This window comes from Emydura macquarii, unplaced genomic scaffold (assembly GCF_026122565.2).
Source record: "Emydura macquarii macquarii isolate MOO-44397 ecotype Brisbane River unplaced genomic scaffold, CSIRO-AGI_Emac_v2 contig_2205, whole genome shotgun sequence".
NCBI lineage: Eukaryota > Metazoa > Chordata > Testudines > Chelidae > Emydura > Emydura macquarii.
Window position 1 is genome coordinate 21674197 of NW_027132342.1, and position 18769 is coordinate 21692965.

Sequence of the window (18769 nt, forward strand, 5' to 3'; positions counted from 1 at the left end):
TGTTTACAGGATTATCATACAGAGGTCAGGCACATCAACTTAAAACCTATAAATTTTACACTAACATTCTTTGAAATAAAGGCATGCCAGAGGGGAAGGAAAATAATGCTTTCTTCCCACCATGGCCTTGCGCAGGAGTGGTGATAGACTCATCCCCTGCGCAGATGGCCAGGAAGGGAGGAAAAGAAGAGAGATAACAGACTCTAACAAGAGTTCATACCAAATAGCAAAAACAAGATTTGCCTGTGCCTTGACCCCATTCCCTGTAACATAGGCCTGGCCATTTGTCCAGCTTTTAACTCATTACTCTCCTACAGTTACAACTATAATCTCTGTCCTTTTATTTTTTTCAGTCCTCCCTCAGCTACTTCCAATCTCTGTCATATGCCCTTTGCCCCTTCTTCATTCTCTCCCAATGACTTCTCTTTCCCTCTTCTCTCTCCATCAGACATTCTGCTGAGTAGTGATGGGATAGGGAAGGGGAGCACCTGGAAACTGGGGAGGCTAAAAGAGAGCACCTGAGCTGCAGCCTCAGAAGCCCTCTGGTATATTGAGAGTCAAAAATGGAGGAAGTTCAGAGATGAGCAACAAAATTGACTAGGAGATTGAGCAGGATGAGTTACGAGAAAAGGTGGAAGGAAGTAGAATGGGAAAGAAATACTGACACTGGGGAAACGCACCAGCTCTACTGGTCAAAATGGAGGAGAGAGAGAAGGAAGGATTTGGGACAGAGAGGAAAAGGGGAAAGAGGGAAAACACTAAAAATAAAATTAGCTAGGGTGGCAAAATATAGACAAATTAGCCCGAGACTGAAGGACTCTGAAAAAGTCTGACAATGTATGGAGGTGTAGAAGGTTAAAAGAAGACTGGAGGGTGCAGGGGGAGGGAGAATCAGTCATTTTTCCCCCTATAGTTTTGTTAGAAGATTGTAAAACAATTTGAATCTGGGTTAATGGTGGTTTGACTGCTTCTTGCAACAACAAAAAAATCTGATCATTTTCCAAACTTTGGACAAGGAAAGGTTGACACCCTTTCAACAGACCAGAGCTCCTTTTAGAAGCTACTGATCAGTCATTTTCTTTTGGAGAAGCTGACGTATATATTTAAGGTGATTTTTTTTTAAATGTGTGTTGTAGAAGGGAGCAGACAACAGGTGTTCTGTGGTGGACAGAGACGACCTGGGCCTGCCAATAGTGGAGGGGCAGAGTGAGGGCAGCCAGCTTCAACGGTGTTAGTGAGCATGCTCAGTCTGTATGAGCGTATTCAGTACAAGCCAAGCAGCAAATTTGGGAGCGGCACATGACCCCGCATGCCCCCATGTCGCCTCAGATTGGGGTTATATCAGCATAACTGCTGTGGCTAGAACACAACATTTTTCACAGCCCTGAGCATCATAGCTAGGTCAATCTAATTTTTAAGTGTAAACCAGGCTTAAAAGGTGAGTTGATTATGGTGGATTAGTACCTTCGTGAGGAGAAAATACCAGGTATCAATGGGCTATTTAATCTAGCAGAGAAAGTATAACAAGAACCAATGGCTGGAAGTTAAAACCAGAGAAATTCAAATTAGAAATAAGGTGCTTGTTTTTAACAATGAGGCTGATTAACTATCGGAACAAACTACCAAGGGAAATGGTGAATCCTCCATCTCTTTGTCTTTAGATCAAGACTGGATGCAAACACGAGTTATAGGACTCTCTGAGGCTGAAACTGGATGAAATTCTATGGCCTGTATTATATAGGAATTCAGACTACATGATTTAATTGTCTCTTTTGGCCTTGAAATCTGTGAATACATTAAACAAATTTCAAAAGATTTAGTTTGGTTAAGCATCTACAACTCCATAGACTTTTTCCAAGCTCTTTGGTCTGGGGTTGTCATGAAAACAGAAATTCTAATTTCAGTTAAGTTGGACAGTAAGAATAGCATTTTCTGTCAGTTATTTTGATATTGAGTGCATGGGCAGATGACAATTATAGATACACGGAAAATGTTAATCAAGAATTCTCCCCCTCTTTTCTGAACCTCAGGAAATACCTGGGAGGGATCATGTTAATTTTGGAGTGAAGTTGTAGGTTATCAGAATCAGTCTGACCGATAACCTCATCAAATATATATTTAGCTAAAAATAAAGCTGTGTGGTCAGAAGTGACAAAGTCTGATGGCTCCTTAGTAATCTGCGTGAAATAAGTTGGTGATCATTCAGTCGAGTTCCTACTGGACTTATGCCCACATCACAAAAGTCGACATACATTTGGGACACTAACTGACCCTTGGTAGTTTCACCAGGAAAGTCCAGGACTAAATGAGCCTAGTGAATAAACACCTCTCTACCCCTTAGAAGTAGTCCTGGTGGGACCAGAATAGAAGTCTTGTGAGATTTCCCCCTGGCCGATGATCACCCACTAAGTAACCAGAGGAACAAACATGTGGCCCTGGCAAGAAGGACTAGGGAAAACAGACATTCCTTCCAATTTCAAGAAACACTGATTCACTTGCAGGTGACACTAAAAAGGAGAAACAGGCTGCTTCCACTCAGCCTTCTCTTTATTCACACCAATGATTTGCTGGCAGTTGAGTGCATGCTGAAAGGTGGAACACAAAACACGCAAGTATTTTTTACAATAAATAAAAACACAACTGTCAATAATAAAAATAACCACCCACATTATATTTTGGTAGGATTTGGAAAGAAGAATTTGGTAAATGTCTGGGCTAATTTACAGTTGACTTTAACCTGTTTCAAAGGTAAAGCACAGGGTTCCTCCTGTCTGGTGTATCTGCATATACCTCTGTGAGGTAGAGCTGCCTCATCTCCTGGATCATGCAAGACTGCTGACCTGCCACAGGCCTCTGTGAGGTCATTGCCTCATGCTCTGTATTCTCTGGGACAGCTCGCCTGCCGCAACCTCTAAGATGAGCACCCTCTTCCTTCTTCTCCTCCCCCAGTGGATTTGCCTTTCCTTCTTTGCTACCGTTGTCAAGGAAGTGTAATAAGGTGAATGACATTTGTTTTGTCTTTACATTTTTTTTAATTTTTATTGAGGATTTCCTCATGTTTTATGGTGGATTATCCGGATACAGATTGCAAGGTATCTGTCTGTGAGTCCTCCCAGTGCCCTTTTGCTGAATGGATCATTGTCAGACATGCGGAAGTGTACACAACCACTTTGTCCTCTAGTGGCTGCAGCCTACAGAGGAAATGAAACATAAGAAAGGAAAGGGGAAGGGAGGACAAGGGGAAAAGGGAAGTGGGAAATAAAGAGAAGGAGGGGAAATAGGAGAAGAAAAGATCAAAAAGTGGAAAAGAGAATGGGAAGGAGATGAAAATAGAAGGAAGAGTTACAATCTTCCCAGTCTGGTAGTTTTTCACAGATACGAGCTAGTTATTACTATTATACAAACACACTGCTAAGTATTAATGAATATTTCTGAATTGTTTAGTCATAATATATTTGTTGAGTATGAAAAGTTGGACCTGTGTACAACCCTGGGATGATAATCTATACTGCATAATTTACTGAGTAATTTATATATGGCATCCTATAATATAGATTGTAATCTTTCTTTTAGTAAGTACTATGGATGATATGGTTCCGATTTGATTTTTGAGATAGAAGGAACACGTACCTATGGATTAAATCAGCCACAGATAGGGAGGAGAACTCTCAAAACCTATAATGTGTATTTCTAATTCTTTTCAAATTACAATTTTACTGCAAAGTACAAAGCAGAGAAACAAATCACAGCATGTCAGAGAAAGAGAATATAAATCAAACTTTCTGCTCTAGCCTTTTGTTTTCAAAGTACGCAATTTAAGGACATTTAATTTTGTGCTGTTCCTGTAATGATGTATGAAACTTAGAACTGTATTGAACAAACCCTCTGTATGATCACATCACTAGCATGTGAATCACTTTAAAGGAAAATAAAATAACATAACAAGTCCTATGATTTATAGGCCAACAATCCTGCAAACACTTTTGCGTGTAGTCCCACTGACCCTAGTGGGACTACACACGTACACAAAGTTAATTACGTGTGTGTTTATAGGAACAGGGCCATGAGTATATAAAAAGTTATTAAGAGATACTGTAAATAAAGCCCCCTGGGGTACTTGAGCCAAATTCTCTTAACTACTGGGCTTAGGGAATTTTCAAAAACCACAAAGCTGTCAAGATTAGAATTTATCTTAAGATGTGCACTGTGGCTCCACCAAACTGGAACAACAGTTGCAGGAAATAGCAGTTAAATATTCCTTGACCTTTCCCTATAAAGGTTACTGAAACAAGCTGCATCTACATTATAAAAGTTTTGTCAATATAGCCATAACAGCAAACCCTCCTAGGGCAGATGCAGTTTATTTCAGCAAAAACTTTATTTTATTTTATTGCCAGGATAACTACATCTCCACTAGAGTTCTTGTGGTATAGAAATGTCATTTAAAAATCATGTCTCTAACTAACATTTCTAATCCAGTAAAAGTGTCTAATGTGAACCTGGTCTTTTTCCAGACTGTAGAAACTAGTGACAGTTATGATGGTGGTTTTTGTACTTTGATCATTTGGAAGTGGACTGGAAAATGATCAACTAATTTCACATAAGCTACCAGACATCTGGAACCAGTACTGTCATATACTGCCTACCTGGAGTGGGCTTGAACCAATTACCTATTGAAATATGTCTGTGCCAATTCCCTGAGCCATCAAGACCCCCATTTCCACAGCTATTTTATGTGCCACTAAAAAAGAAGTAAGAGCTGTCACTCTACCATAAAGAATCTGAAAAAATTAATGTAAGTATAATTGTTGTGGTCATTGTGATAGCCAGAGAGAACATTAAAAGCCATTCATTTAATTTTACATTTCACCATGGAAGTTACTTCATTTATGGCACACTGATATTTTTCTGAGGCTGTCTTAAATTCAGCCAGATGCTCCTCATAACTTTTAACAGTTGCCAGAAGTTGATCCCTCTCGACTGCTCCCAGGATGGCCTGGAGGATCATGTCAATACCTAGCCCAAGAATAGCAATGCCGATACCTCCAAGAACAGAAGCACCAATTTGGGCAAGCAGACTGACCAGCTTGTTAACAGCAAAAATTATAGTATTTGAGCCAATTAGTTTTACAGCTACCATACCAGCAATAGAAGTAGCTTCTCCTAGAACAATAGAAAAAGCTTTATGTGCTATTGCAATTTTCTCTACCTCTGCCTCTTTGATATCATAAAGCTTTTGGTACAGCATTGGCTCCAGCATTTCCTTCATTTCTTTGTCAATCTTCCATACTTCTTGTTGGATCTCACTCATGGCTCGGATGATGATGTCACAGTTTTCTTTGATGGTGCCACCTTTTTCCATCTTAATCTGGGCAATTGTGCACCCCAAGTGTGCATTCAGTACTGCAATCAGTTCGTTTGTGGCATGGAAATTAGCCAACATGCCGTCCAGCAGCTCCTGGTGCAGATGTATCACTTCTTGCCGTCTCTTCGGGTTATCAGGATAGAAGAGGTCACTCAGAGCCATTCTTCAGAGAATAGCTGCTGAGAGAGAAAAATAAGGTATGTTACCATCTTTAAAACCCAGAACACTGGAAGGGGACTGAATTGAACTGGGATACAGAACCTCTCGGTCACAGACTCATTTTAGACCCAACAAGTCAAATACATAGGTGTGACTCAGAATGTCTTGAAGTAGTTTTACGATGACATAATTTACAACTTCTGTATCTGTCCAACATGTACATTACACCACTATAGACTTCCTTAAACTTGTATCTGCTTAGCACTGTGCAGCTGACATCACCTTTGAATTTAGCCCAATGACTCTGGCTGACTGTAAGGGAATTTGAATAGGTGAAAATCATGTCATCAAAGGTCTAGAAGAGAGGGCTGTAGCAAGAAAAGCAGCTAAATAGGCAAGTCTGTCCTCTAGCTAATACTTTTTTCTGGTTCTTTGGTGCATAAATTAAACTGACTTGACTCCCTTACACTCACTCACTCGCATATTAGCAAGTTGGTGTAAAATAAGTTTAAGGGAATCAGAGAAAGTCAAAAACCTGTTCCACACAGTTTTTGTACCAGTATAACAATTTCACATGGGGATATGATTTATGATTTATATCACATGGGATATGATTGGATTTAAATGGAGAGATGCTGCTAAACATCTATTTCAGCTGACGCACTGAAAGCAATGAAAAAAAATATGCGTCAATAACAGTCAGCTCAAGTGCAGTTTCCTCCTCTCAACTCCTCTATCTTGTGCCCTCAGGGATCGGTTGTGACTGGCGCGTCAGCTGTGCAGAGAGACCTTTGCAGTTCTGCTGTCACAGCTTGGCTCTCGCGCCAGCTGGGGAGCGCTGGGGTCTCTTCTCCGTCCCAACAGGCCTGCAACCTTTCCTGCACCTGGTGTCTGCAGGGTCTGGATGTCACCAGTCCTACAGCAGCCAAGGGAGCTCTTTACAGCCCTGCTATCAGAGTTCCCAGCACTGCTTCAGGCCGCTGTCAGTGACACCCAATCCCTGCAGTCACACAGTGCAGGGAAGGCTGTGGTCCTAGCAGGGCAGAGCAGAGACACCAGGCCACTGACTGCAAGAAGGAGGAGGATGTGCCCCCAAGCTCCCATCCCCAGACAAGCCATTCAGCAGCAAGGTAGCCTCCTGCACAGCCAGTAGCTCATCCTCCTCCTTGCAGCCCTGGCCAACGATCTGTCCTGTGCCCCGCCAGGACTGCAGCCTTCCTTGCACCTTAGTTGTGCCTACAGGGATCGGGTGTCACCAGCTCCACAGCTGGCCATAGACGGAACCCTCTGCAGCCCTGCTGTCATGGCCCCACTCACCAGCCGGGAATTCAGGGGCCATTCCCAGCAGGCCTGGGGCTCGTCCTCCTTGCAGTCCTGGCCAGGGATCTCTGGTCTGCCAGGCCAGGACCACACCATCCCCCGCACCTTATGCACAGGTGTCTTGGGCCCCACCACGGCTGCATCCTCGCTGTCATCACTCCTCTAACCCCAGTCCCACCCTCCCCCTTAATTTCCCACAATTATAAAAATAGTTAAACATTTTTTGAAAAATATAATTAATGTTAATTGTTAAAATTGGTGGGGGGGAAATACAAATTGAATTCTGCCAAGCCTAAGTATAGTTTATTCTTGTTCCCACAGGGGAATAAGCGATCCTGATATATAAGCACCTTTATACCAATATTACCCATACTAGGGAGGTTGTACTGCTTTAACTATACCGGAACATTTAATATGGTACAACCTTTGTGTGTAGCCAAGGCCTAACTTATACCACCTGACACAACACCTAATATATCTCACTGTATTTTTGTCCTGATATATTTAACATAAACTTTCCCTTTCTTAATTTGATCTAAAATACCTGTTTTTTCTCTAACACCATAAAAATCTTCTCTATCCACCAAGCATCTGAAGACAGTTATCTTGTCCCAGATTTAGAATTTGATCATGCCATTTAGGAACTGCCCATATTATGGTGTGATGCTTGATGGCACTGCCCCAGTAGGAGCACCAGGAGGCATTCTGCCTCAGAGTTAAAATCTCTCTCTCAACTCCCCAGGTGCACAGAGAGAACACATCCACTTCCCCACCCCTGTGGGGGGTAGTAACCTGCTCCCCACTGTGTGCCAGTCCTGCTCCAGTGCAATGGGTGGGAGACCATAGCCCCATCTTCTCTCACGTCTTTTGGGACTGCTGCGTGCCTGGGAAAGTAGGAACTGAGCAGTCACTGCCCCCCTTGACTGCAAAGTTTGCAGTTCTGCCTGAGAGCACAGGCTGCTTGCATTGGCCTAACTTGAGCTCCCATGTAAAGGCAAGGCAGAATCTGTCTCTTAGTTATCACTTAACCAAGCTGTGATATATGATTTTAGCTCTTTTAATCATTCCCTAAAATCTTCTCCCTAATCATTTTTCTTGTCTTTGTCTAGACAGTCTCCCGTTTGTCACTATTTTTATAGCACTAAAGCATAAAGAAGGGAGTATTATTCCCCTACTTCATGACACGTTGCCTTTGTATATGCAGCCTAACATTTATTGGCCTTTTTTGCTTCTGTATTGCATTAACAAGCCATATTGAATGTGTTATTTACCTTCATCCTTGGGCGCATAGGTTTTCTGGTTTGTGTTTTTGCATTATCCTCTTTCTCATTGACAATTGGGGCTTAGGGTTATTTTTGTTTATTAGGTGGCATTTTTCCAAGATAAGTCTCATTTTGTTATTGTGCTTAAATAACACAGTGATGGGCACCTTAGAAACATCTAAGATATGGTAGATCAGATAGCCATTTCTTACTGCTAGGCTCCTTCATGTCATTCTCTGTCCTCAGTAGTTTTTCTCAATATAGAATCAGCTGGCACCTACCTTGTGGTGCTTTACTAGGCACCACTTCCTTCCTCAGCAAATTACAATGCTATATATAATTTTTTCAATTGTCCTTTAACCAGCTTTTGATCCAAGTGACAATGTTCAGCCACAAGCTATTTGGAATTTAAATAAGTAGTAACACTGTGTAGAAAATTTACATTGATTTATGAAAATCCAAATATATTACATCTACTGTGTTTCCTTCACCCACTTATTTTGTAGATCTGCCATACACAAAAACAGCAATCACTTCACCTCGTGCTTATTTTTCTTTTCAGGATGGAGGCGGTATTTTGCGTGTACATTAAGAGTTTGTGCTTTTGATGAAAAGCCATGAACTGAACTGAAGCAAAGTCTTGTGAAAGCAGGTCTGATTTCTTATCAATTCTACCTAAGGAAAATGGAGTACGGGCTTCTTTCTGATTCAGCGTGGTATTTGGGTCCTTTCACTCTAATACATTCTCTGTTAGATGTTGTTGGTTAGTAGGTATTGTACAAATTTGGACAGGATTAATTGTGCTGAATGGAGCACAACTTTTGTGAATGTCATTAGTATAATAGAAGTTTAAGAGATGGAAGAGGTCTATTAGCTCACATTCATTATTCCTGGCCAATCTAGGATTGTTTCAGTTTATCCTATTGCTCCTGTTGACATGTCCTCTGAAGACCATGATGTATGTTATATCACTCCTATAGTCAAATAGCCAAGGTATCCATACATATTTATTTAAATATTCGTGCATACTATAAGTCAGCCTCTGCAGCCCAATATATAATTTATAAGGGATTCTACACAACAAATCATAAAGGCTGCCTACCTGCTTTTTAGTCAGAGCTCCGTAATCAGCTGTAGGTGTGCAGAACAGTGAATTCTCTTTTCACTGGGTTTCTCTGGCTGTTTCTGGTGGAATGTGATGACCTAAGTCTGCAGGGACTGTTGATTCAGCTGGGTCCTGTTGCCTGCCTGGTCTGTAGATAATTTTAATGTAACACTGCTCTCTCGACTCTATACCCACCCTCAACTCATTGTTTCTCTTTCCCCCTTTCAGTTTTAAAATTGTTTAGTTTATTTCAAGTTGGTCAGAATCATTTGATTGACAACCCAAGAGCCCATAGTCTTCTGTTTATGCAATGAACAGGTACAGCACAAATCTACGTGCATCTAACGCATGTTCCATCAAAAATATTTCTAAAAATATGTACTTCATAAACTTGAGCGTCCTGCAAACATAATCACAAACACCTAAATGTTGCTTAACTGCACATCTGTGAATTCTAAATGAAAAATTATGGGCAGTCCAACACAAATAGAGAAGTATATACCCAAAAAAATAGGCTTGGTAGTACAAGCGTCTGTCACAGCAGGGCAGCCTGTACTCCAACACTAATTCCATTTAAACTCCATAGTGGGAATCTCACAAAAAGACAAACTCACTCCTATGCATCTAACTTTGGGTAGGGGGACTTCTTGCATATTAGATGCAATCACCATGGCCATGCCAACTGACAGACCCTTCCTCAAGTCAAAATGGATACATTCTGAGAATAAAAGGAAGAGATCTGTTCTACTGCCAGGTGAGGAAAAATTAATCCATAATTTCCAGTTTGGTTTTCCTCTGAATAATTGGTTCAGTACAGAATCAGGACACAAAACTTCTCTTGACTTCAGAGTTTTGGGTGTGCACAGAGAGAGAATTCTAACAGTGGTGTATCATGGGGCTCCGGCACCCAGGGGCCAAGCCTGCATTTGCGCCTCCTCCCAGGCCTCATGTGCCCTCCGTGCAGGGCAGGAGAGGTCCCCAGCTCCCATCAGATGGCGCTGCCCCCCCAACTGCCCCAGGGAAGGGGAGTCTGTACCTGTGGAGGGAGGTGGGGAGACACGCTGCTTACCTCCTCCTGTGGGGGGGACTTTCTGGCACTTATTGCAGCAGAGCCTGGCTTTGGCTGCACTTACCCACCACGCAGCACCTGCATCTCCTGCTCCAGCCCCACAGCCCAGCGCTGGCTCAGGTGGGGCAGCCTCACCCCTCAGCCAGGGGGAAGCAGGAAGGGGGAGCTCCTGCTCAGCCACAGCTCACCCCCTGCTCCCCCCACACCTGCCCCTGAGCTCTGTCTGGCCATCTCCTGGGCCCCCTGCCCCCTGTGTGTCATGAAGGGCCAGCCCGGCGCCAGCTCGGCGCCGCCCTCCCCGCCCAAGCCAGCACCTGGGGGCCTGGCTCCCCTCCCACCCTTCAGTAAACCACTGAATTCTAACTACATACACACTAATTTCATGCAACAATCTGATTTTTGTTTTACTTGAAAGTCTCCCAGTCAAGTACTGACCAGGGTCACCTAGTTTAGATTGCAAAACCTGATGATATCACATCCCTAATGGGTGGAGGTGCAGGAATGTGCCTTTTCTTCTCTGACTGGTATGGAGAGACCTTCAACTAAGCTTTATTCCTTTTAAGCATTCATCCAGTTTGTGTACGGCTTCCTGCCAAATTCAACTCCTTGATACTCCTTGTAAGGTTTCGGGTCAATGCTAATCCTTCTTTTCTGAGTCTTCATGCTATAGGTTAGAATGTGATTGGCAAGCATTTAACAAGAAATTAAAAGTTATTCCTCCAGGTAAACTAAGAAATACCCTATTTGTAAATATTTTTAAATGTGTTAAATATTTTAAAATATTTTCTTTCTTAATAAGATTTGGTAAGTCCCACATGCCAGGCACTGATACAGTACTTGGAATGCTTCTTGGTTTCCATTTCATTACCGATGGTTCTTTAGTCACTATTAGACCTTGAAGTGTTTTTCTTACACAAGAGCATAACACATTTCAGGCCTGATTCTGCTCCTACTGAAATCAATGGGAATTTTGCAACTGACTTAAAAGGAAGCAGAGTTGAGCCCTTCATGAGCAGGAAATACACATCCAATCCTTCTGCCTTTTTGAAGTAGATCTAAATTAGAGCTGGAGAAACCTCAAAAAATTGACCTTTCTTTTCAATTCAGATGCTTAGCTGTAGACCGTGAAATTTCAGCTAAGATGGGCCTTCTTATAAAATTAAACTACCAAATTAATAAGTGCATATTGCAGAGTATGTGAAATGGTGACTGGAGTCCATTTTGAAAAGGGGTGATTGTTTCTCATTGCAACACACCCATGCTGTCTTTCTATTCTCAAAGTATGTCTGGTATTTCATTAAGATAACTGTTTATTAATTGCCTCTCTGTCTGGACCATTTTCCCTAATGAATTTATCCTCTGGGAGTAACTCATCTATGCAGTAAACAGAAATGTGTTAAATGCAGGGCGTGCTAGACCTCCACGGCTCCAGACCTCTCAAAGCTCAACATTATTAGTTTGAAAATCAGACTGGAAACCTGAAGACAACAGGGTTTTTTGGGAGATTACTGGTGGCTCCTTTCTACGGGGATACAGAATACACACATTGTCTCTCTCTTGATTTTTCAGAACTTCCACTTACAGCCCAAACTAGGAAATTCATGGATGCCTGACTTTTTTGTTTAAAGAATGTTAATTGCAACTCTTGCAGAGCTCTTGAGTTTGGAGAAAAGATTTAGTCTGGCTTGCCCATCACTAATCTTTTTTGTAGAAAATTCAAATGCTAGATCTTACCCTCTGTTGCACGGTGAAGGGGCTAAAAGGTGGAGAAACTTTTACGCTTCACCACCCACATGCACGAAGTAGGGCAGAATTTCTCCCTAGCAGTCAAAAGAATGGTAAAATGAAAGCCCAGCCAGTGAGTTTGCTTGTGCATCAACCTACCAAGAGCTGTGGAATAATGACTAAGTGATGTGTACATAATAGCTGGATATCAGAAGTGCAGCATTCCACAACACTTGTGCACTGAGATGCTCACTGTTCCAGAAAAAGGAAGAAGTAGTATGCCTGACACTGAGCCATTCTACCCTGTGAATGAAGAATGGTGCTTATGTAGCTAGTACCTTTCTGCTTCCTCCACAGAGGACCTTGCTCTAATTTTATGTGGAGCACACAGTATACACATATGGGGGGGGGGAAATAAAATGTTAGATTTAACCAAAACAATTACAACTAGTAAGGGTGAAGAAATGTATATTTTTTCCTAAAAACAATAAATCTAATCAAGCGGAATGCTTTCATCCCTACTCTTAATTCCATTTTTCTGCTTACACTTAAAGGGTCAGATTCATTCCTAGTGTAAGCACCAAAATCAGTTGAGTTGCACCTTTTTATATCAGATCTACATTTGGCCCAGGGAATAAGGCACATGAAATGTAGAGCTACACTGGAGATACACTGTTTAGGAGGAGTTGTATTGTAGTTTTGATTTGAAAAAAGAAAAGTGTATGGTATTATTATTGGAGATGCATAGCTCAGGATAAAGGTACTGTATCTCTTAGATTCCTCACTTGTGTTTTTTTGGTTTGTTTTTCAGTGTCAAATCTCTTCTCTGGAAATGTTGTCCATCTTTGGTATGGAGAGAGATAAACAAAGGGTGCTTGCAGCCAGCCAGACTCTGTATGATTTCATATACATATATGTCTCTTCCACCAATACAATATTCCGAATCCTCAATCAGAATCTTGGCACCAGCCTCCCGATCATTACAGTGAGAGAAAACCTGAGCATTAAAGAGAATCTTCAGCTCCTGATCAGTACTCTAAAAGAGATGCAGGCTGTTGTGGAAATGAAAGACAAAGATGTGCAGCAGAGCATCAGCCACCATTTATATACTAAGATTGCTGGGCCCATCACTTCTCTGCAGGAGAAGATTACAGTTGTGAAGGACCTTTATGAGAATTATAAGGGAATTTTAGGAAGCATCGGTGGTCCAGTTGCTGCAGTGCTACTGAAACATGGCAATCTCCCTGAGACAGTAGAGTCTGCCATTCATCACCTAGTGACTTCTCCTGCCCTGTCCCTCCGAGTGGCTGACCTTCTCGTGAGCCATGATGAAATTGCCAAAATACTACCAACATTCACTGAGAGCTACCCTTCAGGGAGTAAGACTCAAGAAGCTAGACCTCGCAGTCCATCAACTGCCTTCTCGTTTTCCAACTTCCTGCAGACTGTCCTTTGGGGACAGACTTCTACGAGCCCCATGAAAATAGCTGCAGACTATCTGGAGGAGGCTGTCAGAGTGCTGAGACCATCTTGTCAATCTTTCCAATGCATTGTTAAACTGGCTGAGGCCTATATCTCACTGATAACAGACAAGTTGCAGTGATCCATATGGCAATTGTTCATGTGTTAGAAATACACATCTGTGCCTTCTTTTCTTACAAGGGAAGTTGTACAAAGAAACAAAAGAAGGCTTGCTGCTAATTGCTGATTCCATAATAATTTCTGCCATCACTTTTAGTGTCTAGATTTCAGCATTGCACTAAGGAGTCAAGGTGGAGTCCTTTTGCTTTGTTAATTTAAAACCTTGATAAATAAAAATCAACAGGAAACTAGCATAAATGGGGGGGAAAGTGCAAGCAAGAATCAAAATGCTGAACCAGTGTCTGTTTTAATAACTATGTTTGAACTTTCTGGACAAGATTTTTAGATTATTCTGATAGCAACAATTCACTTTGACAGGTCAGGTTATAGTGGCTAGCTAACAGAAATTAGCTTATTTGAAATAAACTGTGATAGTACTGATCATTGGGAGGTTAACCACCATGATTGGATTTTCATCTGATTGACCAACTGGGAAGAGTAAATCACTATGATTTGAGATGAAAAGTAACTGGATATCTTGTTATCTGCCACAGGCTTTATGTGCAATTTTTGGTCAAGTCGCTTAATCTCATTTTGCTTCTGCTTGCTCTCTGTGAAACTGGCATATTTTTTTCCTACCATAAAGGAGTGTTGTGAGGCTAAATCCATGAATGAATGTTTACCACTCTGAGATTCTTGAATGGAAGGTGCTGTATAAATGCAAATATTATTATGGGGACTAAACTTTTATGATGAGGCAAGTAAACCAGAGAAACATAATTTATGGAAGGGATATTTGGAAGCTCTTCCATATTTCAAGCCTTCGGAAACTAATTTATTTTCTGTAACTCTCTTTTGAAGTCAAAATAAAACCTGAAAGAGACTTTGCTGCTTTAATGCCTGGGCTGGAGGAATAACACAGTGGCCTGGGTTAGTCTTGCAAAGCAGACCAGATGAGTAGGTCATTGAGCAAACTGAAGGAGGAACCTGGTGAGGTGATTTAGGGGAGGGATTCAACAAGGCGAGCTAAAGAAGGGGCACAGATGATAGGCTGGAGGAAAGGCATATTGAGCAGGTTAGTGGAAGACCACATCATCTGAGATGCACAACAAAATTTTAAAGGCAGAGTAAAGGTGATAAACAGCTTCTAAAATGGAGGAAGGTTGAGTGAGTGGCCTGAAACAGAAGGGAGTCACCTAGATAGTTTGGGGGGAATCCCAGCTGCTATGAGCTATGATAGGAAGGGACACTGCAGGGTGAGTTAGAGGAGAGATTTGACTGTATATTCTAACAAAAAAAAAGTCGTGGTTTGGCTTGGTTGAACTAGAAATAGAGTGAGGTAGTTGGCAGGAGGATTTACTTGCTGAACTGCTGAAAGACCCAATGTGTTGGGCTAGAGAAGGAGCAGAGTGACCAGACTGGACACAGGACATAGGGGTGTGGGCTGGAGAAGGGCACTTGCTAGCCACTTGATTTCAAAGAGAATAATAATAGAATTTAATTCTTGAACAGTGCTGTTCATCCACAGATTTCAGGAAGCTTTTCTCCTCAACCACTTCTTTATATTCAGCTATCCAGTGATCAGCAGTTTTGGGGAGTCAAAGGGCGAGGCTGTTTTAAGTTCAAGTCTGTAATTTAGACTACTAGATCTGTGCCTACTGCATGGGGCATGAAAATTCTTGCCTTTTGATCACCAGTTCCATGCCAGCTCAGGTTGATTGCTACCCACCTGACGGCTGTTTGTAGCTTATATAAAATGTGTTAGTGAAACAGTTCAGTCAGTGGTCAGATGTCTATATTACAAAACGAAATCATCACAACTGGTCCTTTTGTTAGTAGTCTCAGCTCTGTCCAAAGACTCAATGGAACAGAGGCTATAAAGCAATCTCATCTCCAAGACGTGGTCCCTTCAGGTCAGGCATATTGGAGAGAGGCAGTAGGAGTGGGAAATTTGCATTACCATTAACATGCTGTGTCTCTTTTGGAACTAGAGAATTTCAGGTTTATTGCCTTGGTGCCTTGCCAGAGCAATAAATTAACATTTAGAAGTTAGGGAATAATATAGTTAAACTGGGAATGGGAATTCAGTAAGGGATGTGAATTTCATCACTGATATTACACATTGAAAAACAGAGTACTAGAAATATATATGTATTTAATAACATCAACCTCTCTTTAAAAGCGACACTTAATCCAGTAGGCTCTAGAACAGTGGTTCTTAACCTTGTTGGAGGTACTGAACCCCGCAAGTTTCATACGTGCATTCACTGAACCCTTCATAGTTGGAAAAATAAAATGTTTTTTTTTTCAAATTCAAAACATAGATATATATATATTTTATTAGTGCACAAAATGAACCATGCATCAGTTGCACATAAAATCACTGTGTTCAAAGAACAAAACCAACAAAACATGAATGTCACACAAAAACAAAAACATAACTCAATGAATATTTACTGCAAATCAATGTGACTTTTGCTGTTGGCTTTCAGAGACAAGTTCAGAAATGCGCGGCTTCACCTTGGCAAGTGCCACTCTCATATCATTTTCGCAACAAAGTCTGTTCCTTTTCTTCGTTTTTATGTCTACCATCCTCGAAAAGGATTGCTCGCAAAGATATGTTGTAACAAACGGTATGAGTATCTCAAGGGCTTTCTTAGCAATAAGAGGGTACGGTACGATTTGGTGACACCAAAACGTTGAGAGCGTTGTTGTTCTGAAGAGCTGCTCTTGAACCTGGCTCTGCTGAAGTTCAATGATTTCGTCGAGGTACTCATCATTGACATCTGCTGTCGCAACACTAAACGTGAACGGCTGTCTCACCCATGCTGGATATGACTCTCTGGTGGGGAAGTATCCGTCGAGAGACTTTGCGAACTCATCTAAGTGCATGGCAATTGCTTGCTTCAGTTCCCCGGGTACAGAAATGTCTCCGATTCCAGACACGTCTTCGATCTTACTTACACAGTCGTCCAGCAGGGGAAAGTTTGCGAAGTTATCATTCTCTGTTCGTCGTTTCCATAACGGTAGCTTTTTTTGAAAAGCCTTCAGGTTTTCTTCCGCTTCGATGATATTGACTCCACCCCCCTGCATCTGTTGATTGAGATGATTGAGAGCATCGAAGATATCGGCCATGTACACCAAAATGAGAATGAACTCAGAATTTTCGAAGCAATCTGCATGACAATGTTGGTGCTCTTGCAAAAACAGGGCTAATTCCACACGCATGGCAAAAACACGATTCAGCACCTTTCCCCGGGATAACCACCGAATGTTAGAATGGTACAGAAGTACCTCGAATTCAGAGCCCATTTCATTACGCAGCTTTTGAAGATGCGGTGCTTCAGAGCACTATTTCGCACATAGTTCACACATTCCACTACAATTTTTAATACTTCTGCCAGTTTTGAAGGCAAGGTTTTTGTTGCCAACGCATGCCTGTGCAGAACACAGTGCGTAACAATGATGTGTGGAGCATCGACTTTCACCAGCGCACCAAAACCAGAGTTTCGTCCCAGCATGGCTGGAGCTCCGTCCGAACAAATTGCAGAAACCATATCCCACAAAAGATCATTGTCTCTGAAGAAGACATCCACAAGTTTCTTCATGTCGGCTGCCTTAGTTGTTGTTGTAAGAGGCTTACAAAATAAAAAATCTTCCTTTATCATAGTCGTCTTTCACATAGCGCACAAATACAACAAGCTGGCTTAGATTGGAAACATCGGTGGTCCCGTCGAGTTGGAGGCTGAATTTTGCTGGGCTTGATATCAGATCTGCAACTACTTGAGCCAAGATGTCATTGCTCGTGTCATCTATTCTGCTGCTGATGGTGTCATTTGAAAGAGGAATTTGGGACAACTTATTTTCAGCAGCTTTTCCCAGCATGATATTCGCCATCTTCAACTCAGCTGGTTTCACGAGTATTTCACCAATGGTGTGTGGTTTTCCCTGCTTTGCGATCAGGTACGCAACTTCGTATGATGCTGTTAAGATCGGTTTGTCGATGGGTACAAAGCCGAGAACAGGCAGAGTAGCCCTTTCATCGAATCTGGCTCTCTTCACCTTGAATTCAGCAAGCGTCGTGTTCTTGTATTTCCCATCTCCATGCAGCTTTAGGAAGTGTTTCCTTAGTTTTGCCGGTGCTAGACTAGAATTGCTCAACTTGGCATTGCAAATCATGCATTGAGGACGCTGACTCCCATCACATTCCGTTATACATGTGAATCCATATTGTACGTATTCGTCCGACCACTTTCTTTTTTTGCTCGACATAGTACGAAGGGATTGGAATATTAAAAAGGAAATCACAAATGACGTACAATCACGACAGTCACAAGTCGACTACTGAGCGACCAAGTTCTCTGCAGCACAGATATCAAGGCCAAGCGAGCAGCCAATGACGGCCGTGCGGAGCGTGACGTCACGAATCATAGGAGTGGGGTGAACGGCAGGGCTGCCAGGTCGTGCCATGTATGGCATTTTTTGCCATAAATTACGCAACAAATTTTAGAATTTGCCATAAATATTCGTCAATATCCTTCAGTTTCTTATGGTGAAACATTGAAAATGCCATAAAAGTATTGTGTGAATGCCAAAAGTATATTAATGCACCTGGCAACCCTGGTGAACGGAATGGACACACACACACCTCTGCCGAACCCCTGACACTGACTCACCGAACCCCTGGGGTTCGATCGAACTCAGGTTAAGAACCACTGCTCTAGAATTTCTAGTTACCTTCATGGGAATTTACAGGTGCTTTATTATTGGCCACCAGAGGGCGCTATTACTACTAACTCAGCAAAAACAACTAGAGTTCTGTAGCACTTATAGACTAACAAATTTAATTTCTGCAGGCATAAGCTTTCATGGGCTGTAACCCACTTCGTAACTCACTTTTTTTGGCCTACCACAGTACTGAAAGGAGTTAGCAAGGAATGTTTAGGACCCTTTTTATTGACTGAGATCTGCATTGGAGCTGCAACTTGCTACCGTGCTGTCAACTAAGTGAACAGAATTAGTCCATGCTTCAAGTCTACCTACTATTATGTCATAGTAGCAGGTAATTGCTTTCATTTTCTGAATGGCGCTCTGTGCTTAAAGGTTGCATTGATCATTATTGTCCTGGGACAAAAACCAAGAGCCCTGTGTCAGTGATGTGCAAAGTACTTATTCCTTCTCTC

The 18769-nt window shown here is 41.9% G+C and overlaps 2 protein-coding genes across 2 annotated transcripts; one reads left to right on the forward strand and one right to left on the reverse strand.

Moving 5' to 3' along the window:
* Nucleotides 1-4849: 4849 nt before the first annotated feature.
* On the reverse strand, nucleotides 4850-5527 carry SMCO3 (single-pass membrane protein with coiled-coil domains 3). Its single transcript, XM_067559076.1, has one exon. The coding sequence runs from the start codon at nucleotides 5525-5527 to the stop codon at nucleotides 4850-4852; it is 678 nt and encodes a 225-aa protein (XP_067415177.1).
* Nucleotides 5528-9880: 4353 nt separating this feature from the next.
* CUNH12orf60 (chromosome unknown C12orf60 homolog) lies at nucleotides 9881-13608 on the forward strand. Its single transcript, XM_067558957.1, has 3 exons — nucleotides 9881-9965; nucleotides 11080-11084; nucleotides 12817-13608. The coding sequence occupies exons 1-3, from the start codon at nucleotides 9881-9883 to the stop codon at nucleotides 13606-13608; spliced, it is 882 nt and encodes a 293-aa protein (XP_067415058.1).
* The last annotated feature ends 5161 nt before the right edge of the window (nucleotides 13609-18769 follow it).

Excerpts from the sequence above, each read along its gene's own strand:
- SMCO3 (XM_067559076.1), bottom strand. The coding sequence starts at position 5,527 with ATGGCTCTGAGTGACCTCTTCTATCCTGATAACCCGAAGAGACGGCAA.
- CUNH12orf60 (XM_067558957.1), top strand. The coding sequence starts at position 9,881 with ATGGCCATGCCAACTGACAGACCCTTCCTCAAGTCAAAATGGATACAT.